At 31.5% G+C, this 25,021-nt stretch overlaps 1 protein-coding gene across 1 annotated transcript; it reads right to left on the reverse strand.

Moving 5' to 3' along the window:
• Positions 1 to 4,126: 4,126 nt before the first annotated feature.
• On the reverse strand, positions 4,127 to 4,696 carry LOC138353467 (cytochrome c-like). The gene has a single exon (XM_069306442.1). The coding sequence runs from the start codon at positions 4,472 to 4,474 to the stop codon at positions 4,160 to 4,162; it is 315 nt and encodes a 104-aa protein (XP_069162543.1). The 5' UTR covers positions 4,475 to 4,696; the 3' UTR covers positions 4,127 to 4,159.
• Positions 4,697 to 25,021: the final 20,325 nt, after the last annotated feature.

Consider the following 25,021-nt stretch of genomic DNA (forward strand, 5'->3'; position numbering starts at 1 on the left):
AAGCCTCGACAATTTAGTTAGCACCTCAATAACAGTTATATGGGTGGTTAATTCATATTGGGGATATTTACTCAAATCTATTGAAGGTTTCGGTAATCTACCTTCGGTTTCCAGGTAATCAAGGCCTTTAAAAATAGAAGTAACGTGGTCGTCTTTCGTTTTGTATAGATCATTGTAATCCATTTTATGTGGATAATTAAATTCTTCTACTCCCAATGGCCACCACTTACCATTATTACATGATACCAAAATTTTTTTGGTAGCTAGGAGTTCATCATTTGAATAAAAGGTTACTAAGATATGTTTAAGTTTTACAGCATCATACTCTTTTCTAAAGAATAAAATATAGTTGATCATTTCGTTTACTGACGACGTCATTATACTTATTATTACTGTGCTCGTTTTGGGCAAATGAATGTAATAGTTAAGTGAAATTCTAAATTTTTATTACTTTTATACACTTCTTACAAAAATTTAATTTCTAATTAGTGACAATAGTTGTTGAAAACTTGTACTTTTAATAATAATTAGTTCCCCTTTTTATACCATTTGACTTAATTTTAGTTATCTCAAATAATATGAGAGGAGGGGGTAATAATGATGGTGGGGGCATTGAAGCCAAGTATAATGACGTCGTCAGTAAATGAAATGATCAACAGGATCTATACAAAACGAAAGACGAATACGTTTTTAAAGGCCTTGATTTCGGCCAGAGCCCATTCAGTTACTTATGTTTCCTTTGTAATGTAAAGAAATATGTGAATTAATTGGTTTGGCATTATTACATTATTAAGATTCATCAATGGTTTTTATTTATACTTTTAGCATTTGCTCCTAACTTCAAGATTTATTTATTATAAGAATAATAAACAAATATATTTTATAACATAATCAATTCAGTAAAATAACTTAAAATACTACACAGTGCTTTGTCTCTCTTACACAATCCCAATAAATATGTCACTACTGTTTTGGACATGTGAACGAGTTTCATTAAATGGCAGTGGTCATCACCGTCACTAAACCATACAAAATGTATGAATAGTGATCGCAATCCAATTTGCCAATGTATCTCATCTCGGGGTCTGTGGTGCGTTTGAAATAAAAGTTCAGTAGTTGTTTCATCTGCTACTGCTCTTTCCCATGATCTAATCATTAGATTCCGTTGAACTTCATTGATTATTTGGCGTTTTAAAAAATGAGGAATATTAGGGTTGGTGTTGATTGTTCTACGTAAGCAGGCCACGGTCCAATATCCCATTCTATTAATATCCAAAAAGGAATTCACAAATTGATTGACGCACATTGCCTGCAAACTATTTGGCTTGTAGGTGTTTTTACATGGAGGTGGTGGTGATGATGATGATGATGATGATAAACCTTCGTCTTCTATAATAAAACGACAGATTTCTTCCTTTTCCCCCGTTTGAATGAGGTCCATAAAGAGATGGGGATTTCGGGTTATGAAAAGTACGCGGTTTACCCTTTCTACATAAAAGGATCCATAGTCTTTCGCCACTATTCGAGCAATTAATTCTCTCTTCGCAGAATTTAAATGATAAATTCTGTCAAGCTTTCCTATGTTAATACAACATATATCATCACACTTTTTATCACCATCACTGAAAACCCGAAATGTATAATTTTCAGACCATTTATTACAATATTCGGGTACCCCATAAGGATAACAACGTTTATAGTTGGGGTCCCTATAAATTATATCTTGACGAGGCTTGTGATGATAATATGCCTTCCCATCATGTAAACAATAGGGTTTATGTCGAATCATCCTTCGATTAACGTATTTAAGCCATTTTTTATTTTTAAACCATGCTTCGTAAGCTCTCACATCTCGGGTTAATTCCCAACGTATATTTTTAAACATCATGTGCCTGAAATAATAATGCCGATTCAAATATTGTTTTATAGACATAAGCTTTTTCAGCGCTGCCTGATCAACTTTGCTACCTGACGATGGAATCGATATTCCGTCTGCTATCATCATCTCTCTCAGAGCTTCTCGTTCCTGCTTGGAAGCTTGTATCATCATTAGAAATATGGAAGGATCTTTGGCGTAGGACCTATATCCCTTGATAGGCACTATTAAGTAATCCGGATCACGGGGGTACTTGAAATTATGTTCACAGAACATAATGCTTCTTTGGTCAATGTTAGAGAAGAATTCTACAAACATATAAGAACAATAATTTTCAGCCTCATTAAATAAGACTCGCAGTATAAATTGCAATTGGGATGCCGCAGGATATCCTTCTTGAGTAGATCCCATCCATATTTTAATAGCATAAACATTTACAATTTGGGGGTTAAATTGTATTAATTTACTTATAGATGGTTCTAAAGTAATATTTAAACCAATTGAAAAATATTTGTCTACATATTTTTTTATTTGGGAACTTGATGTAATCGAAGATGTAAAAGATTTAAAGGGAAACATGGATACCATGGTTTTAAAACCTTTGTGCAAATGAGTATTCCGAATGTTAGTAGGAGTAAATCCTTTTATGTACAATGAGTGTGAAAAAAATTTAAGTATAGATTCAACCAGAACAAAGTTTTCAGCAAATATTATCACAAATTAGGAAAAACAAATTGACAAGAAGTATAAAAGTAATAAAAATTTAGAATTTCACTAACTATCCATCCATTCATTAACCAAAAACGAGAACATATTTTAGTAACCTTTTATTCAAATGATGAACTCTTCTGAAGTGCAGAAAATGATAACTGAACTGGTTAAATCTACCATCGGCCAGAGTTCAGTCAGTCACTTTGATCTTTGATCTAATAGTACATTAACATCGACACGTTATGCCACGGAAAAAAAAAGTAGTCTTTGTTTGTCTATGCCATGGTCAGATAACCTTGAAACAAAGACCATATGTTATTGGGATTTATTTGATTAAATTCTATCAAAAATATATAATAAAAAATTCATATGCCAATAAATCTTAGCCAATAATTAATTCCCTATTTGTTGCTAGGGCAGATCATTTCGAGAAAGTATTAGAATTGAATATTTAAAGGATTTAAAAAAATATGAACAAAAAAGAGGAACTTTTCATTAATATAGATATCGAACATATAAATAATGAAAAATTTAACACCAAAAAAATTCCTGGATTACATTATTTACCCCTGAGACATAATCTAATAAGATAATTATTTATAGCTTATAAGTTATACAAGTTAATAAATGATAATATTAATGATTCCCACATTAAATTTAATTATCATGAAATAATGATGAGAGATATTTTTTAATGGTTTTGTCAGTTTGTTCAATCCTCTCTAAATTTTTATTCCGTTACAACCAATTATAACATCCTAATGATATTCTCTCTAAGGCCTGGTGATTTTTTTTGAAAAATTGTTTTGATTCAATTCATCTGCCACTACTCTTTCCCACGATCTAATCATTAGATTCCGTTGAACTTCGTTGATTAATTGGAGTTTAAATAAATGAGGAATATTACGGTTGGTGTTGATTGCTCTACGTAAGCAGGCCATGGTCCAATATCCCATTCTAGTAATATCTAAAAAGGAATTCACAAATTGGTGGTGGTGATGATGATAAACCTTCGTCTTCTATAATAAAATGACAGATTTCTTCCTTTTCTCCCATTTGAATGAGGTCCATAAAGAGATGGGGATTTCGGGTTATGAAAAGTACGCGGTTTACCTTTTCTACATAAAATGATCCGTATTCTTTCGCCACTATTCGAGCAATTAATTCGCTCTTCGCCGAATTTAAATGATAAATTCGGTCAAGGTTTCCTAGCCTAATACAACATATATCATCACACTTTGTACACCTGAATATTCCAAATATTAGTAAGAATATGGCTACTAAATTTCTATTGGATGGAAGAGTAGCGAAGCGTGTGTTGGTTGGCCGTCAGTGGATGTAAAATGTGAGAGTAGCCTGCAACTACTTGATTTTTATATAATTCAGCTGATACTGCTACCATCTACTCCGGGCAACCAGCTGTCTCCTCCACTCTTTGAGCAACGTTTTGTAATTTTTACTGCCCTTTTTTTTTTTTTTTTTTTTTTTTTTTTTTTTTTTTTTAATAAATTTTGATAGCAGGATGATTTATTGATTTAAAGTGGTGAGACCACAAAAATATTAATGCTTGCTCTACTTGGTGGAGGTTTCCAGGTAAGCAATCAAGTCTGCACGCTCATTCTTCTTCTTAAGACCAACGAACACCATCTTTGTGCCTGGAATAAATTTCTTGGGGTTGGTCAAGTAGATATCCAGATTATCTTTGTCCCACGTGATACTCTTGGCCTTGTTGGCATAAGTGTAAATATAGCCAGAAGCCTGACCAGTTTGGCGGCCGAAGAGGCCATTTAGATTTGGTCCAGTTTTGTGCTTGCCGTTTAATTCAACAGTGTGACACTGTGCACACCTCTGCATAAAGATCTTCTTACCTTTTTCCCTCTCAACCATCTTCTGAAAAAAAAAAAACACATTAACTTAAAAGGTTAAGGTGTATGCTATTTATTTATTTATTTATTTATTTATTTATTTATATGTTTCATATACTTACTTACAAAAAAAGGACACTTTTTTTTCTTTGTTTTAGGATTCTGATATACTCTGCGAGAACACTGCACAACCTTGAGTCAAAACACACTCACAGATGGACTAAAAAATACTGTAGATACAGATTTGGATAATGTATCTAACCAGCTACAACTTCAACCAAACACAGTTTCAAATGAGAAAACATAAGAAATAAATAATTACACCCTCCTATAAAAATATGATATGGAAATGTGGTAAGGATGACATTTTAACTTTTCGGATTAGAGTTTTTATAGCATTGGTGCCTGAGCTGGGCCCTGAGGTGGGCCCTGGGGAGGCAACTGTGACTGAAGTGGTGATGGCTGGCCTTGGGTTGTCATATGAATATGAACGCTAGGTGGTACCTGTTGCTGCCTGAGAAATTGATGCCCTCTGATTGAAACCCAAACAGAGGTACAAATTACATATACATTTATTTACAAAAAAAACATTTTTTTTAATTGTTTTATTTAATGAATGTTGGTCTCAGGATTGGTTCACCTCCCTTTCTATGACAAAGTTGGTTAAAGAATAATAAGTATTTTCTATTTGATGGATCATTAGAATTTTTTGAGGCTAGTTTTAATAAATATGGCTGTAAACTCTTAAAAACAAGTTTCATCTCTGAAAGTGTTTCATTAAAGTTAAGGTATAGGGTAACTGGTGTCACATATTCGTCAAAAATCCAACTGTTTTCCATAATATATCTTTCTATATACAAATCAGTGACTGCCAATTGCTCCACTCCATATATAAAACTAGTTGCGGCTTCTAAAAACAGCCTGTCAGTTTGATTACCCCAAAATAAGATTTGTGCATACTTACGAGAAAATTCCCTAATGCTACATTTTAGATGATGCATATTCAACACAAACACACTTTTTACTATTTGCTTACAAAGTGGACAAAATATTTCATCTTTGTAGATAATGTTTGATAAAAAAGAGTACATCCCATAAGAATTATTCATATATCTAAGGCAGCCATAATTATTATAATCAAATTTCCCTGTAGATTTTTTACCCAACAAAATTTTGGCTGATAATGTAAACATACATTGAGGACAAATACTGTGACCACATCCAACCATATAATCATCAAACATAAAAACCATGTCACCTGACCCATTCATATCTAAACAAATGGGGCAAGATACAATTTGATGACGAATGACATTTTTCTTGATAGTTTTAAGGGAACCATGTTTAATTGATATATCAATGACAACGTCCTTATTATCAGGTCCCCAGAGTCGGTTGGACACCAGGTTTGTTTGATATTTTTTCAAAAATGGTATTTTAACCAGGACTGTAGAATTATTTTTAGTTTCAAAACACTCGTCTTGTCTAAAATCATGTTCATTTTCAAACAGATTTATATCAGTATCAATTGATCTGATATTTGGTGAACAATTAAATATAATAGTTAACGATGCCTTTTCTGCTTCTGTCATAATTTCTATGATGTTTCTTACTTTGATATTCTGCTGTAATCTTGACCTTGTAGGAGAAATCTTGCAAGTCAAAAAAAGTTGGCAACCTCTTGAGTTTTTTGAATTTGATATTTTGTAAATATTTTTTTTTAAATGTCTTCTCTTTGGACATTTCCCCAGGGATAATTCCATATTAAACCTAGAAGAAATATGAAAGATAACATTAATATTAATTAAAAAAAAAGGGGGAAGAAATGGAGTTGTAAACAAGGGGAAAAAGCTCTTTATTCCACAATTAACTATTCAAAAAAAAAAAAATAAACCAAAAAAACAACACTTTTCTCGGGTTTGGTATGTAGAAAGATGTCTGAAAAGTGATAGGGTAAATAAGAGTAGGATGGAAGTAGTAGTAGTAGTAGTAGTAGTGGTAGAAGGGTAGAGATAAAATTTCTTCAATTAGTAACTATGGTCTCTCTCACCTCAATCAGTTCATAAAGTTTTAGGAAACATATCTAAACCTACTGACTGGTTCATTCTGTTGTCAGGATTAAATCATCACACAACAACAATTGACCAGGGAGGGTGGAGGTCCGTCTTATTTATGTTAATGACACTGTCCTGTTTTTTTTTTTTTTTGTCATAAAGAGGGGAACCTATGAAAAAAAATATATATATAAATTAGGAGGTTTAACTATTCTTTTCATTGTTATGATGTCTTTGACATAATTTTGTTTATAATTTTAACTCTGACACCAAAGGGGTAGACCTGTCTAGAAAATTTTATAATTGCTGGTAAGTAGTCTCTTTCCCAGTTTCCACCAGCCAATCCACACCCAATTAACGATGGAAATATTACCAAACTGTATTTTCCATTAGATACTTGCACTGCTAATTTATTTAGACCTTCATTAAACCAATAAATCCTGTTTTGGGATGTATCTTTTAAAAGGCCAGATAAAAGTTGATGATCGAAAGGTTCTAAATGTCTAGGATTTCTTCCTTTAGGTCCAACATCAACAGTACACGACTGCTGTAACTGCTGTATGAGTCTTTTTGTATAAAGGTTTTGATTTTTCTCCTTCCCCATATAAAACTGCCCAAAAACATTTATAACTACTGGTCCCTTTGTTACAGTGTTAGGATGACAAATCTCAATATTTCCTGGTTGAGGTCTATCTTCAAGCATAGCACGGTTTAAAGTGCCTATTGCCCGGCGTCGTGTATAAGAACCACAGTATGGATATATCTCAGCAAGAATCTGAGAAAGTCCATGAGATTTAACAGCTACACAGTTGAGTATTTGTACAAGCGTTATATTGGGGCTTCTATATACAGGGTCAGTAATGTCTCCATTAATAAACTCAAAGTTATCTACAAAGAAGAAAGAAACATTGGTTATACCATTACAGTCCATAATTATCTTCTAATATATGTTGCCAAAGAATATATTTTTAAGAGATTAGGATATGTTTGATTAGCTTTCTTGATAAATTCCTCCATTTCAGTCCAATAGTTTGTGAATTACTTCAAATATTTTCAGTTGTATTTGTCATGACAGTGTTTGTATTATAATATATGAAAAACAAAAACTGTTGTATTATATATAGTTATGATATATTTAATATATATACGTTTTTCTTTTTTTATACCTTCTATCAAAATTTCGTAAGACTTATAAGAGTTGTGTTTGGTATCCGTTTTCAAGTTGGGATTATATCATAAATAATTAAAAAATGGAAGTCATTAAGGGGAAAAACAAATTGACTAAGCCTGATGAATGTGAAACACTAAATAATAGAATATCTAATCATATTCGTTTTACATTTAATACCCACAAACGTCATTTAGGGAAAGGTGCCTATGGTAAAGTTGATCTTGTCCAAGTACCTACTATTGAACTTCTTGATCCTAGATTACCACATCAAATACATGTGTTTCAAAATATTTACCCACACACGGCTTCCAAACTTTTTAAATCTTCTAAGAAGAAGCACAAACGAGGAAAAAAGTATCTACAAACATTTGTGGCTCGAAAGAGTTTTCGCCGGAAAAGGGATTTTTTAATGGAGATTGAAAACATTGCACGTCTTGATGAAAATATCAGAAAGGCATTCTTTGTTCAAGTGTATCGTGTGTTTATGGTCGAAACTGCCTATAATGTAATACACTGTCCACAAGGTAAATTTCTAGAGTCATCACAACCTACAAAAGTTCCTCATTCTTTGAATAATATTGAGTATAAATGTCCTTTCAAATCTAAATCTATAGGCTACTTTATCGAAATGGAATACTTAAACCCACGCGATTGGATCCTACTAAGGGAAAAAGTCGACTTATTGAAAAATGATCAGTATTGTCGTCAACAATTGCTTACTACAGTTCTTAGACAGCTTATTGATGTTCAATTAGTCTTATATAATACTACTGACAAATATATATCAGGTACTTATTACGATATTAATCCTCAAAATGTATTTGTATCCAATGATGACATTCATCGAATTAAATTAATTGATTACGGAGGCCTTTTTCTTCCTTCTTTAAATATATATTCTATAATCACAGAACCGATGCCAGTATTTCATTCCGAAAATATCTGTGATGTCTTTTCTAAACAAATATCTAAATCAAAACTCAATTATAAAAGATATGTTCAATATCTTTCTAACCGATACTTTACACGTTTGCCTAAACGAGATAAATACAGTGTCATTCCTACTATGTATGGTATCATTGTAACCGTGACAATGTGTGTGATGTTAATGTGGGGTTGTGAAAGACGAGATAAAGTACGCCACATTTTAAGAAAAATTATTCACTCATATAATCCAACATTGATTTTGAATGATGTCTATAAAAGTCAAGAGATACAAAAAAATATTATAGAATTGCTTAAAACCTCAAACATCGTTGAAAACCTAACCCTTTAGATAAAAAATGAATGCCAATTTTGATTTCGATAATATGGAATTACATAATTTTGATACTTTTATGGAACCTCTCTTAAAATACATTTCTCCAGAACACCTTTTAAAAACAGTCCATCCGAATTTATCAATATACCAGAGAGTTGAAAAATGGCGTCAACTGGAAAAAAGTAAGAATGTAGCATGTTGTTATAAATGTCGCCAGTCAAATAAACCACTACACCTCCTCCAAATACCAACATTACGAAGACTTGCAGATGAGTCAATCGAACCTCATCACTTTTGTGATGACTGTATTAAAAAATGACGATTTATGTTTATTCCAATAAACTCTTAAACTCATCTACTAACTTGTATATAACACAAAATAAAAAGAAATATAAAACTATAGCCTATGTCATTTCAATAAATTCATTTAACATTGATTATGAAACTGTAAATTTTAATAATGCCCATAAACACAAACAACAACAACAACAACAGTATAAAATTGTTTTGCCTCATTTACAATATATTATAATTTGGTACTTACGCAAATCTTATGTTCCTATTGACCAGGTTAAATTTCAACAATTAGTGAGTGTAGCTTCTACTTTATTATTCAGAATTAATATAGAAAAAGGAAAAGGAAAACTCCCATCCTTAGAAACATGTATATCATCCATGTTAACTTCTGTTTTGGGGCATTCACTACCTTTCTTGATGCCATCTTTTATCAAACTCATCTATCAAATTCCACATATTGTAATAGAATGGGATAATGAAAAGATTTTATCACATCAGTTACTAAAAGAAGGGAACCAAAATTTATTTTCACCACAAATATTTAAGGCATTTGATATAGATATATGTTAATTATACTATTGTTGTACAACAGTCACAGTTGTTCCTGCCTGTTTATCCCATTTGGATAAAGCGTTGAAAATCTTGTGATCATGGGAAAATGGAGACCACAGAGTTCTCCCTTGTCAAATGAGTGGGAGGTATGATAGAACATTTATTTTTAAAGAGGATAATTTTGTCAGGCTGTACATAAGACAAGAGCAGCTTCATACTTGCTCAGTTGCTCTCTATCCACGTGACCAGGTTAGTGATTTTTAATGTATTTTTAGGAGATGTGTTGGCAGCTCAAGCAGACCAAAGAGGTAGTATCACAATATTATTTCAAACTTAGATGAAAGATATACAATATTATGTGATTATAATTTTGATGGAAAATTGGAAATAACAAGCAATAAAAGTGGATATAAATCCTTTATCAAAGACCCTATCCTATTTCTAAATATGGTTCAAGCTTCAGAAGAGGAAAAAGAAGCTTTAGTGCAAATCGACGGAATATCGATTCCACCTTTGTTGACATACTACAAAAGTTATTATGAAGAAGAACTTTGGTTAAGAGAAGAACAAAGCTATTTTGGGCGAGATAAATATTTTAGTTATTTGATGTTTGAACCCATTTTGAAAAAAAAATTGTCCGACTATAACATATATGGAACAAGACATGAAAAAATGTATACCACCATTCCAATTCATTTACAACATTTAATTTTTAAAAATTAATCTCAAAACTGTATTTTTTTTTTTTTTTTTTTAAGAGAGTTTCCTGTTTCCTGTCAATATAAGACAGAGCCACCCTCTCTTGCTTCATAGTTTCTCTCCATTCACGCGAGCAGGTCAGTGTTCTCATTTCATTTGTGAGGGGGGGGGGGGTGTGTGTGTGTGGATCTCCTGATGGTGTGGCTGTCATATCTGTTATTATATTGAAAAAGGGAGAGTGACTATTGTTTGCTCATGGTTCTCACACAACTAGGTCAATCAGTCTCCTTATTTCTTCTACTATAATGGATTTTTTTTAACAGACTGTGACAGGCTGAGATGTAAGAGAGCTGTGAGGATACTAACCAACTAAGGAAGAGTCATTAAGTTTTTTGTGGATTTCCCTCCCATAGCAATCCAGGATGTTGCGGGAAAGAATCAAAAGTAATAGAGGAGGAGAAAAACCATCTGGGATACCAATATCCACATACACAGCTTTAACCAAAAAAATTTGAGATAATTTTCAACATTCTTTTGCTAGAGAGGCCATTTAGGGTAAATTGACATTTTATTAGAGATTTTTTTTTTTTTTTTTTTTTTTTTTTCATAATGAATCCTTTCGACAAGATGATGTTGACTACGGAATGTGAGAATTTTAAATATTTTGTACCTTCAATTACATCAAGTTTACAATTGTCTAGCTATATTCAATACTTTTATAATTGTGGACTAAATATTACATTAGAACGAGATTTAAAATTACCATCAAATTTTTTGTTTGAAACTGAAATACAAACTCTTTATTCCTTGAAAATATGGATGGGATCTAACGAGGAAGGGAAACCACTAGCATCACAATTTCAATTTATACTACGATGTCAAATAGAAAACGAAGGATTCTTCATCGAACTTATTTCAAATATAGATGAAAGATATACAATATTATGTGTTTATGACGAAAATTTTAATATAAGAAGCAATAACAATGGATATAAATCCTTTGCCAAGGACCCTCTTACATTTCTAAAGATGGTTCAAGCTTCAGAAGAGGAAAAAGAAACTTTAAGAGAGATGATGCGAATCGATGGAATATCAATTCCACTTTGGTCGACATACTACAAATGTGATGAAGAAGAATTTCTGTTAACAAAAAACTATTTCAAGCGAGATTTTTATTTTAGGTACCTGATGTTTGAACACATTAATTGGAAATCAACTGGACAATATGATGTTTATGAAAAATGGGTGAAATGTTTTGAAAAAGAGGTTGATAATTCCTGGTATCAAATCAACCAATATAGTTTATGTAAAACCAAAAAATGTCAGACCATAAAATATATGGAACCATACATGAAAAATTTATATGAAACTTTGGTTAATGAAATTAATGACAGAGTATGGTTTAAATATGAAAACTATTCTTGTCGCATTTTTAGTGATGGTGATGAAGACTGTGACAATATATACATCATTGACTTAAAATTTTGTAATGACTTCAAAAGCATTGACAGAGTTTATTATGTGGAAAAAACTAAAAAATATAATGCACTAATTGCTCGCTTAGGGGGGAAAGAATATGGATCATTTTTTATCGAAATGATTATCATCTATTACTCTTATTATAAGAGAGAATGTATAATTTTTGTAACCCGTAATCCCCAACTCTTTATTAATATAATTCAAACTGGGGAAAAGGATAAAATTTGTAGTTTTATCTTGAAAGATGAGCGTTTATTATCATCTCAGATGAGAAAAAATTGTAGTTTAGTAGCCCAATGCACTCGGAAGATTGTAAAAAGTTTGGTTTCGGATACTGAAACAGAATGTTGGAATGTAGCCACATTGCATGAAAAGATAGATACCACCATCCAAATTCCCCATTTACACCTTAAACAATTCATACTTAATGAAGGTCTAGAACATCTAATGATTGGATTCTGGAAGAGAGCTGTAGAAGATTTAAAAGTATTATGTATTTAAATAATTATAAGTTGATAATGGAAATAGTCTCCCAAAGAACAACTGATGTCTGAAGAATGGGAAATTAGTGATACTTGCCGCTTTCACCAGTTGCTTTCTTAAGAGACTTTCCTAGATTAAACCACCGACCCACAATGATAAATTAGAGTGATCTCACCGAGGTGGTTGGGAGCTGCTTTTTTTTTTGGGGGGGGGGGGGGAGAACCAGATTTAAATTGGCCACCAAAGTGTAGAGAAACATGCTGGCGCAACTCTCTAATGTGTACTTAAGTGGGATAAAAAAAACTCTAAGCTCATTCTCACTATGGAACTAAACGAGGACAGACGGATGGTGGGTAGCATTGTGAGAAAATAAATAAAATAGTAATAATAATAATAATAATAATAATAAACAGTGTAATTGTAAATCACTCCTTCTTCAGTCAGGAATGGCACAAATTAGTGATGACAACACTATCTGTGAGTCTGCTCCCGAACCCTCCCCCTCCAAATGGACAGCAGCAGCAGCACCACCATCAAGTCAGGATTCTCCCGAAACTTCCCCCTCCAAATGGACAGCAGCAGCACCACCACCATCAAGTCAGGATTCTCCCGAAACCTACCCCCCCCTCCAAATGGACAGCAGCAGCACCACCACCATCAAGTCAGGATTCTCCCGAAACCCACCCCCCCCCCTCCAAATGGACAGCAGCAGCACCATCACCATCAAGTCAGGATTCTCCCGAAACCCACCCCCCCTCCAAATGGACAGCAGCAGCAGCACCACCATCAAGTCAGGATTCTCCCGAAACTTCCCCCTCCAAATGGACAGCAGCAGCAGCACCACCATCAAGTAAGGATTCTCCCGAAACCCACCCCCCCTCCAAATGGACAGCAGCGGCGCCATCAAGTAAGGATTCTCCTGAACCCTCCCCCTCCAAATGGACAGCGGCGCCATCAAGTAAGGATTCTCCTGATCCCCCCCCCCCTCCAAATGGACAGCGGCGCCATCAAGTAAGGATTCTCCTGAAAACCACCCCCCCTCCAAATTGACAGCGGCTCCATCAAGTAAGGATTCTCATGAACCCCCCCCCCTCCCAATGGACAGCGGCGCCATCAAGTAAGGATTCTCCCGAAAACCCCCCTTCCAAATGGACAGTGGTGCCATCAAGTGAGGACGGGATATACCGGCCACAGGTGCTGGATGACTCTTTTTATCCAGCTTCTGTTAATGATGTGATTGTGACTATCGCCATTGGGCATTGTGTAGTGGATTATGAAGATATCCCCAAATTTATTGCATGCATAAGGAGCTTAGAAGAGATTGAAAAGCAGCAGTATGAGGCTACAAATCCAAAAAAAAGAAACTGTAATAATTTAGTTCAAAGAATTATGAAAATACGAGCAGTAGAAATGTTATATGATAACTTCCGTTTGGAGTCACAGATCATAACGCCTGTTCACCTCGGTTTGGGAAGAATAGAAGTATGCTACAGTAAAATTGAAAGTGTTATAGAATGGGTTAAGGTAATGGCAGAGATTGCCAAAAAATATGCAGGAGTGGATTTAAGCTTACCTGAACATTTGAGATTACTCAATCAGAAAGTTTATTTACAGAATGAGTTTACAGCTCTCTACAACCCTGATTATAAAGGATGTTGCACTGAGGTAAAACAAGATGAAGATGGAGAAAATGAAGATGGAGAAAATGAACATTGGACGATGACTTCTATATGGAAGCTTTATATTAACTAGCTACAACAGTACAACAAAGCCTTCAGATGATTGGTCCAAGAAATACATTATTATTTTTTTTTCAATTAATTATTCTGTTCTGAATCTTGTTGTAATCATATGATTTTTTACTAATAATTAACATTTTTTTTTAATAAAAAATTACAATAATGGTCATAATCAATGAAAATGTTTTCTAATGTGGTAGGAATGACATCTTTGGGAATTAATCATATCTTACCACAAAAGTTGATACATAAACAATGTAAATAAACTATTAAAATAACCGACCTTCAGCACAAAATGATAAGGTTTATCTTTTTTTTTTTCCTCTGATTGAAATATGAAATATATATAAACATTAATTTGCACAATATGTCTGTAAAAATTTAACCTATCATACATTTGATTTTACAGGTGGTAGATTGGATTGAACATTATGACTGGCACCAACATATGGAGAAAAGTAATTTCTGTTTTTAACAAGTTTATTGAAAATGAAAATCATCAGTTTAGGCCACTAGGCAATGATATTATAACCCAAATAACAGACACTAGCAAAATATGGGAAAGTCCGGTTGCAAAGATTATGTGGCGAAATCTGACTTATGAACAAAAAAAATATATAGTGAGACCAGACACAAAACAAGAATATGAGATGGGTTCAACCATTCAAAAATTTATTATGGATCAAAATGTTCGACTACTCATATCATCACCCTCTAATGGTTGGACTCAACTTGAACAAGAACTACGTCAATTGGAATGGAGAGGTGAAGCCTTTGTGAATGGTGAAGAGATTACTAGTGGTGGAACTGACTGTTATAATCAAGTGCTGGTAATGACATCTCCTAAAAGTTTTTTTAAGAATATTTCAACATACAAGGGTGATAAAGTTATTTTTTTATTTGATCATCAGTCTTACCTGACCCATACAAAATGTGATCGGTGTGAGAGAGAAATCTGCAATGGTAATTATCTGTCCAAAATTTTGACAAGAAAATGTTTTGCCTGTGATATTTGCCAGAAAAAGTTCTTTGCAATGTACTACTTAGTAATACATTTCAACACACAACATGCATATGAAATACCGTGCCATGTGTGTGGGACAGTTTTATTGAACAGAGGCTGTCGAAAAGTCCTTTTTGATAGTTTTTTTTTTCAGAATTTGATGAAATTCCCACTCGTGGTGGAAAGTTACCAAAGTTATTTATAAGAAAATTCAAAGATAAAATATCATCTTCGAATGCTGCAGAGTGGTGGAATTTTATCTTGAATGCAGATGAAAAGAAGATATACACAATAATAACACCAGATGAAGAAAAAAGGCAGTTGGAGAAACAGATGGATTTCTCACTAGATGTAAAAAGGAATAAAATATCCAAGAAATTTTCTTCAATTTACCCATTGGAAGAAGAAATTTTGTATATAATTAACTGTCTTCATATTTTTCCTGATTTGTGTAGAATGCTACGAGGAGTATTTGATCATTATTTGCCACTAGAAATAGAAATAGATGCAATTATTAAATTCACAGGTGAAGGTTCTCTTGTAAGTGTTTTTGCTGGCACTGCATTCATTGAAAATCTATTGAGATTAAGAAATGTGGACGTGAAAGCTACTGATAATTACTCAAACATAAATTCTATATCATGGATGGAGGTTGATAATATAAATATCTCTGAGGCAATTAATAATAAATATCATCCTGATGTTCTTTTAATGACATGGCCACTAGAAAAAAAAGAGTTCAATCCCAAGTGCAATGGCTGAGGGTAGTTTTTATATGAGCACTTCAGGATATTATGAAATGATAGATGAACTCAACCTAAGTGAAAGAGAACCTTTAAAGTATGAATATTATAGTGATGCCTTATATGCTATTAAAGAGTTTAAGGGAAACAAGTTCATTTATGTTGGAGATAAAATGTTTTGTTGTGAGTGTAATGCTCTTTTTTCCCATTATCTAGAGGAAAATTTTGAAAAGGTGAATAGTGGAATTACATTATCCAAAATTCACTTCTATATCAGGAAACCAACAAATTGATCAAACTGTTCTAATAGACTATATTATTAAGGATTAGTTTTTAACTATAAGTTTAATGCTATTATTATACTTTGGATGTGTAAAAATGTGTAATAAATGCTGTTTTTATATCATAGCCTACCTAAATTTGAGAAGTATGACACACGTTTTTTTTTTTTTTTTTTTTTTTATTACAAATTATAAGTGTTTAAAATTATTTTAAATATTAAAATTGAATTCACATCAGGTACTGACTCTGTATGTTTTTAATTAGAAATTATCGAATAATTATTCAAATTATTTTGTATATGAGATAACAAATAAGGGGTTATGCATTCATAAATTTTTCTATTTACCATATTATCTCCAAGAATATATAAAACTGTACCAAAAACAGATGTCATAAGTGTAATTGTAATTAGTTTTAATATAACTTTTGTTTGGCGATTATTTATAATGTTATTTGAATTTTGATTATTAGGTTGGTTAAGGTTGGTGGAGTTGGAGGTAGGACTTGAGATCGGGTTGGTGTTGCTGGGATTAGGGTTGTTGCTGGAATTATTAGGGTTGTCACTTGAATTATTAGGGTTGTTGCTAGAATTAGGGTTAGGGGGGTTGCTGGGGTTAGGGGGGTTGTTGGGGTTAGGGTCGTTGCTGGGGTTAGGGTCGTTGCTGGGGTTAGGGTTGTTGATGGGGTTAGGGTTAGGGTTAGGGTTGTTGCTGGGGTTAGGGTTGTTGCTGGGGTTAGGGTTAGGGTTAGGGTTGTTGCTGAGGTTAGGGTTAGGGGTGTTGCTGGGGGTAATAGTTTCTATACTAACTATAGTCATTATATATTTTTATATATGTATAAATAAAAGTAAACAATTAATATTATTATTATGATAAATAACAAAAGTATAATAGTATTATGGTAATTAAATATATTTGTGGGATGTATAACGGTGTAATGTCTAAGAGAATGTTCTTGAAGTTCCAATGATATTAACCTCAAAATCGACCCAGTTTCACATACATAAATAAAATTTTTATTAAAATTTGGGTCAATGGGATGTATTTTTGAATTAGGATATAAGTAGGTTTGAGCTAAATTATAATTATGTGGATTACATAGAGCTTTACATCCTTTATTAAAAACTGTTTTCTCAAAAGATGAAGTTTCCAATAAACTTTCAATATCCATTGAATTACTACAGTTCCAATATAACTGCTCATCTAGAATGGTAGCTAAAGGATGGGAAGCATCTTCTATAATATTTTTTTTTTCATTGTGTACTAAACTTTCATTACAAAATCTTCGTTTATATTTGTCTCTTATGAGAAAAATTCGATCTCCAAAATTTACAAGACTATATCGAAAACATCCAGTATTAATTTTATTATGTAAACGCATAAATTCTATAAAACTCTCACTTGTTTCTAATTTTGAAATTTGTTTTAGAATGGAACAGTATGGATAAATTTTAAACCACTCTTTAAATCTTGTCCAAATTAGAATTGCCTGGATATTATTATATATATTATCATCATTAAATATTGTACATAGAGATTTTTCATCATATATTTCACAATCATTAAGACACGTAAGCAACATATTTACATCTTGTAAATAATTACAATAAATATAATATGGATATTTAGTCTGAATATGTATCCGGAACATTTCTCGTACTTTTGTTCCATATATAAATGTTAATTTTCTTAAAAAATAAAGATCACCACAAAGAAGTGCTTCTATATTTGCTTTGAAATTTTGAATATTAGTTTTGTTAGAAAATGCTAAGAGATTTGGATCAATGATTTTTTGAATATTTTCATCTCCTTTAATAATAATATCATTAAAATCATCTAAAATCTTCTTTATAATAGCTGTATCATTTATATCTTGAATTTGTCCATATAATTTACCTATAGGAAGCAATAATAATTGATCTAAGGTATTAATAATTATAGTTGCTTCCTGTTTATTCATTTTTTATTTGAAATTACATTACTTTAAGTTTTACAATATACAATTTTTTCAGTAATATATACCATATCTTTTTCAAGAACTGATTTTGAATGGTTACGAAGAAATGGAATAAAATCAAAGAACTGAGCAGCATTTTCTTCGTTAACCAATTTTTCAAAATTCGAAGGTGTAGTAACATCACTGAAACCTAGTATTTGATGTTTTCTGTATGGAGACTGACTTATTAGTTGACGCATTTGTGAAACTGTCAGAAGTACTTGACCAACAAATATACGATGGAGCTGAAAATCTTCAGACCTAATCCACATTGTATAATCCAAATTTGGAGTTAACATGTTACCTAGGGCAAAACTTCCCGATATATGGCTAATATCACCTAATTTTGTTTGAAATTCTTGATAATATCTGTTAACACCTGTATCTCCCATGAGGTAATGTCCTAATACATACTGAGGCGAGCAAGATAAAAAATGTTTATCAAATTTTTCAATAATAGCTACATTACTTCCTAATTTAGATTTGTATTCTTTTACATATGTGATAAACTTATATAACTTTGAATCATAAACTAACGGAAATTCTTCCAAATCCCTATTTTTTTTATTTCCAATATTTTGGGGATTGTATAAATGTAACAAATGGGTATTGACATTTTGATGTTTCTGTGCCTCATGTAATTTTAAAATATCACACTTTGATAAACTGATCATTGTCTTATTTGATCTTATTATTTTTATATTTGAAATATGAAAGTGTTACCACCTCCTCCAGCCTTTGGGTCATCTAATCTCACCACCTCACAGTCGATATTAGGGAATCCAAAGAAGTTTTTAAAAATTACAAAACATGATGAAAATATAACTAAAATATTTGAAAAACTTTTCCAAGATAATGAATTGAAAATAAAGGAGGGTATTGAACATTTATCTACAACTATGATTCAAACTTCATTGGAACACGTCCGTATTATTAGTCCACCTAGTACAGTGCAATGGGATATAGAGAGTGTGAGATGTGCTATGAATAAAAACAATTGTCCTACACATGAGAGAGAGAATGGAGAAAAAAAAAGAGGGATTACAGTTAACTCCACGAGAAGCTCAAATGGTATTATCAGATATATCATCATGTAATGCTAATGATAATGATAATATATTTTATCAATTATTTTTAAAAAGTCTTACCTCTCCAGATTTACCATCGCGAAGAATAGTCACTAGACTAAATATTTAATTATACAAAAAATGTGTATGTATTATGATATTTTATTTTTCGTTATTCTTACTATTCTTAGTATTATTATTTGGTTTTATTTATTTATATATTTTTCACCAAATCAGATTGAAGTAAGTAAAAATCTGATACTAAACAATAAAAGAAAGACAATAGAAAAAGAATCTTTACCACTCATACCATACTCTATGGCTGTATATAAACATAATAATAAAAATACTAAAAATGAACGTGAAAATGTTTTTGTTCATATTATGCCTCAAAATTATCATTTTTTCGTAGAACAAGGCCAACTCATCTGCCATCCTACTTCCCCCCCAAAGAATAATATATGTTGTACATTATCAGAATTTCCTGAAATAGCATATGTTTTTTCTGTGGAAGAGTCAACTACTTCTTTAACTATTCCCCAAAAAACCAAAATGTGTCGCCGACCTCTTGAGTATTTAAAAAGTAACATATATACACTAATGACATATCGTTTACAGACACACCATTCAAAAAATCCACTAAAACTTCTCCATCATCTCGCACTCACAGGACGTATAAAATTAATAAAAAATGATAACTAAAAGAGAAAATATTTATTTACTTTATTTACAAGATCCCAAAAGAAATCGACATTATCTTAAACGAAAACGAAAAAGAAAAAAACGTAATAAGGATAAAAAAAGATCATCATTACAAATGTACAGTAAATTCCATGAATTATCTAACATCAATAATTATTATGTTGATAATAAAAACTTGGTAGAAGCTGAAGTATATATTTTATGGAATTATGATCACATCACTATAAAAAATGAAGACCAGGAAGACTGTTATCTCCAACAGCAAAATCTTCCAGAAGCTTTAGCCATATATTCCAAATATGTCCGCTTTACTTGTCCAATTTGTTTAAATGAAAATAGCGATAAAGATCTTATAATGTTACATTGTGGGCATGGTATATGTATTTCTTGTTACCAGATGGATAACTTTGACAAGTTATTTTGTGCCATATGTCGATGTAATAATCCACAGGTTTTAAAGGGTATTGGTTCCTCTCAATAATTGTTTAAATATTTCCAAGTGGCTGTATACTGAAAAGTTGGTATAGATATAGCTTTTACGAAATTGGGAAAGTTGTTGATTAAAAAATTTTCCTCTTTTAATATGATTTTTTAAAATACATACTACACTAATACTATTATCTTCGACTGATATAATAACATATGTTTTTCCAATTGATTTAATAAATAGTATAGCTACTAATAAAATTTCTCCAATTTCCTTAGAAACATTTATTTTTAAAATACCGTTACTGGTGATACTCAACATATTTGTATCACTTTTATTTAAATAGATTACAGATATTGTTTGTAATGAGGATAAATTTGGTTGTGTTACCGCATTCTGTTGAAATTTTAATCTACCCTCAGGTGCTACAGGGGGGGATGAGAATAAGAGAAAACATTCTTCTTCCAGATTGGGAACTTTTTTCCATAAATGAGGTATAATCTGAGTGTTTAGTACATTCATGAAGTTTGAATTCTTTATTAGTATTTCCTCGCTCGCAAATTTCATTAGTAATTGACGCATCCAATAAGAACTTGGCATCTTTAATGTAGACATTAATTGTGGCTGTTGAAAAACACTTAGGACAATATTTATACTCGATGGGAATATTAAGAATCCAACAGAAAAATCCTGAACATTGTAAACAATAGTAAATTTTTGTATTAGATATATCCAACATTATATTTTTTAAATAATACAAAAAATAATTACAATGAATAGTAATAACGGCTTACAACATGAAAATAACATACTTTTAGAATTAGATAATTTAATAATTGAACAATATATTGATGAAATTGATAAAATTTATAAAAATTATGAAAATTTTTGTTCAATATCTCGATTATATTCGTTATGTTCTAAAATTATGAATATATTTAATATAGCCTCTATATTTTTATCTATTTTATTACCATCACAAAATTATAGTTTAATTTTTAGTTTAGTCGGTATATCATTAAATAGCATGTTTAGTATTGATTTGCGTAAAGAAAAACTTCAACAAATTGTATCTGTATATTATCTCTATATTATTCCTGATTTAGAAAAGTTTATTTATGATAATATAAGCAAAGATATACGACAAATTCGGAATTTTCAACATGAGATAACTGCAGGGAACATTAATAACAAAATTAGTAATATTAACAATAATAATAATAATAATAATAATAATAATAATAATCCTAGTCTTTCTTGTTTAGATAAAATTGCTCAAATGAAAGAAATTATAACAAATAATTATACAAAATATATGGGTGAAATGTTTTCTGTGCCTGTAAGCTTAACTTATGTAAATTATACAAGTATTATATTGTGCTTCAGCACATATATATTCCTATTCATTACTATTCCTCTAATACACATATACTTACCCCCTCTAATATAAAATTTTTGGTAAATATATAAAAAAAATGGATGAACATGTTGTTGATCAAATATTTAGTAAATACCTAAACCAAAGTGATTTGGAATGTATAAAACAGGAATTCAATCGTCCTATTTTTAATCCACGTACGCAACGAGAAATTATAACATATGTCGAAAATGAAGATGAAGAAACCAATAAACAACAATCTTCTCCTCCTATATCCACACTACAAAGGCGCAAAAAACGTTTATTACTTAACCCATCTAGTTTGAAGAATTACAAGTGTACGTTTGAAAAATTTGGCCGTTTTAAGCTTCAGCAAGTCGGTCGGGAGGCACCGGTTACACCAGATTTGATAAATATATATAATGTATATTTAAACCTGGATGCCAATTTAAAATATATGACGCGTCTAACCAACGTTCGAACACTAAACAAGTACATCGTAGGTCCCATTCTTGGACAAGAAATGCGTCTTCCTCGTACATCTGTTAATTTACGCCGTAACAATAAGCCTATTTTAGATAGCCGTTTGATCGCTCAGACGGTTGCTAGAATATGGAATTTTTCTCAGTCTGAACATGCTTACAAAATTTTACTTATATACCATACAGGTCTTCGAGCCAAAGAAGCCAACAATGTAACTTATCGTAATGTTGTAGATGCATATTACCCAGCCACTCAGACTGTTGTTTTGCCAGTAGTATACAGTAAACACGGTAAGGATCGCAACATTCCCTTATTAAAAGGAGGGGCTTCCACTTTTTTTATTCAATACCTCATTCCCTATGCAAATAAGAAGATGTTACGATTAACTCTACTGAAATATCCTGGGACAAATATAGCTGATCATTTGGATAAACCTATTTTTGATTCTAGTTACCAGAGTACACATAAAGTTTTTAAAAGTTATCTTTGGAAAGTTGCTAAAGAAAGAAATCAGAAATTATCTCCTAATGAAGAATATAGTGTTCAAGAAGATTTAAAAGGGGCAGGTCTCCATTCACTCCGAGCTGATTTTGCTACACGTACTTTTAACAGTCTTTCAAGACAATTAGGTAAGAATCATATTTTACCTTTTAAAATTATTAGTGAAATTTTAGGACATTCAAACGTTAAGGAATTTTTAAAAAGTTATATTAATCAAGGTGAAATAATAATGGAAGGTGGAAATGAAGAAGATGAAGAATTTAGTGGTGAGGGTGGCGTTGGTGAAGTTAACCAATTGCTTACAAATGATGAAAGTATTCACTGGGGTAGCAATGCACGAATGGCCCTACGACACCGTTATCGTCATATGAATGTAAATACAATCTCTAATTTGGAAGATCACACTTACCCATTGGCATCTAAAGAAGCTTCACCAACCATAAATAATAATTCTCTATCAATATCTAATAATAATAATAATAATAATAATATACTTACTAATACAATTACAAATAACCCTATTGATAATATTGGTACAACTATTACTATCGATACTGCTACGACTAATGCTGCAGTTAATAATATTAAGAATAATATTATTAATAATAATAATAATGATGATAATAATAATAATAATAATCGAATCGTTTATATATAAATAAAAAAAATATGTAAATAAATAATTAAATATATATTATACTATATATAACATGCAATCTTCTAACATTTATAATATATATATATATAAAAAATGGACAATAATTGTTTATTGTTAGCTTTCAACTACATTCAAAAAACATCTTATGAACCAAATGATAGTTACTATAATCCCCGTCTTTATAAAAATCATATTCTTTATGAAGCTTCTGTTTTAGTAGTAAATATGTCTAATGGTTTTTGTAATGTAGATAAATCAGCTTTTCATTTCCCTCTTAAAAATATTTATACATCTCTACATTTAAAGGCAGATGAAGATGAAATGATTAGTGATGATGACGATGATGATTTGAATAAGTGCCTAGAATTGTTAGTAACCAAGTTTAATGTAAAATATGCTAGGGTTTATGGAATTAATCAAATCCTTTTTAAATTACCGGTATTGCAGTATCTTACTGTCTTTAATATAAGGAGTTCAACTATCTATAAATTTGGAGAAGAAATTAAATTAGATGAGTATTCCATACCAAAACCTATACAAGTTTATAATAAACGTAATAATTTTCCACCACCTTCACATAGTATAACTAATCTTTGTCAAATGCTCTCCAAAAATCTAATTAGAGGATATCAAGATTCTTTGAAGACTATTAATTTTTATGCAGATAGTAAAAAGAACCCAGATTGTAGACATTTACATTGTTCTTTACATTTCAAAGCCACCAAGAGCAATTCAACGTGTGCATGTTTATTAAATGAAATAAATCGCCTCATTCTCATGTTTTTATCCGCCAGTCAAGATCTATATTTAACCGAATACAAAGAATATCTTAAATGCAATCCAAATCACAATGAACGATTCTGTCAATTCATGGCTGGACGTGAAGTTGAATTCAAACTACAAACGCTACTACTCAGTATGATTTATCCCGAAAAATTTCATTGGGACTGTTATAGAAATGAAAATGGGATTTATGTGTCAGTAAAACTAATAGATTATCCAAGGAAAAATATAGATAAATATAAATTAATTAAATGGCAAACTAGTCAATTTTCTAAGCTTATTATGACGGAAAAATCAATCAACCATCGAGATTCTAATTTCATTCAAAATATTATGATATTTTTGGGGTTTGATGAAAAATATAATGTACATTTATTACCTTAGTAAATAAAAATGGAATCTATTATTAATAGTAATTTATATTTACCTACATCATCTGATGATTACTCAAGAATACTATCTTCAGATTCAATATCGTCATTACCTTTATTTTCACAAATTTCTTTACAACCCGAACCCGAACCCATACTTGAACCTGAACCCATACTTGAACCTGAACCCATACTTGAACTTGAACCCGAACCCATACTTGAACCTGAACCCATACTTGAACTTGAACCAAGACCTAAACCTAAAATGGAACCAGAATCAAAACTAGAACAACAAAAACAACCAGAACTATCAGATTTGCCATCTCCTAGACCACATTTCCCCCAAAAAGATAGAGGTAGTTTATATAGTCATGTATTTGATTATAAAGTGAAAAAGAATAATAAAGAATTACGACGATATCTATTGAAAATATACATTCA

Source organism: Procambarus clarkii, chromosome 58, assembly GCF_040958095.1.
Source record: "Procambarus clarkii isolate CNS0578487 chromosome 58, FALCON_Pclarkii_2.0, whole genome shotgun sequence".
Taxonomy (NCBI): domain Eukaryota; kingdom Metazoa; phylum Arthropoda; class Malacostraca; order Decapoda; family Cambaridae; genus Procambarus; species Procambarus clarkii.

Excerpts from the sequence above, each read along its gene's own strand:
- LOC138353467 (XM_069306442.1), bottom strand. The coding sequence starts at position 4,474 with ATGGTTGAGAGGGAAAAAGGTAAGAAGATCTTTATGCAGAGGTGTGCA.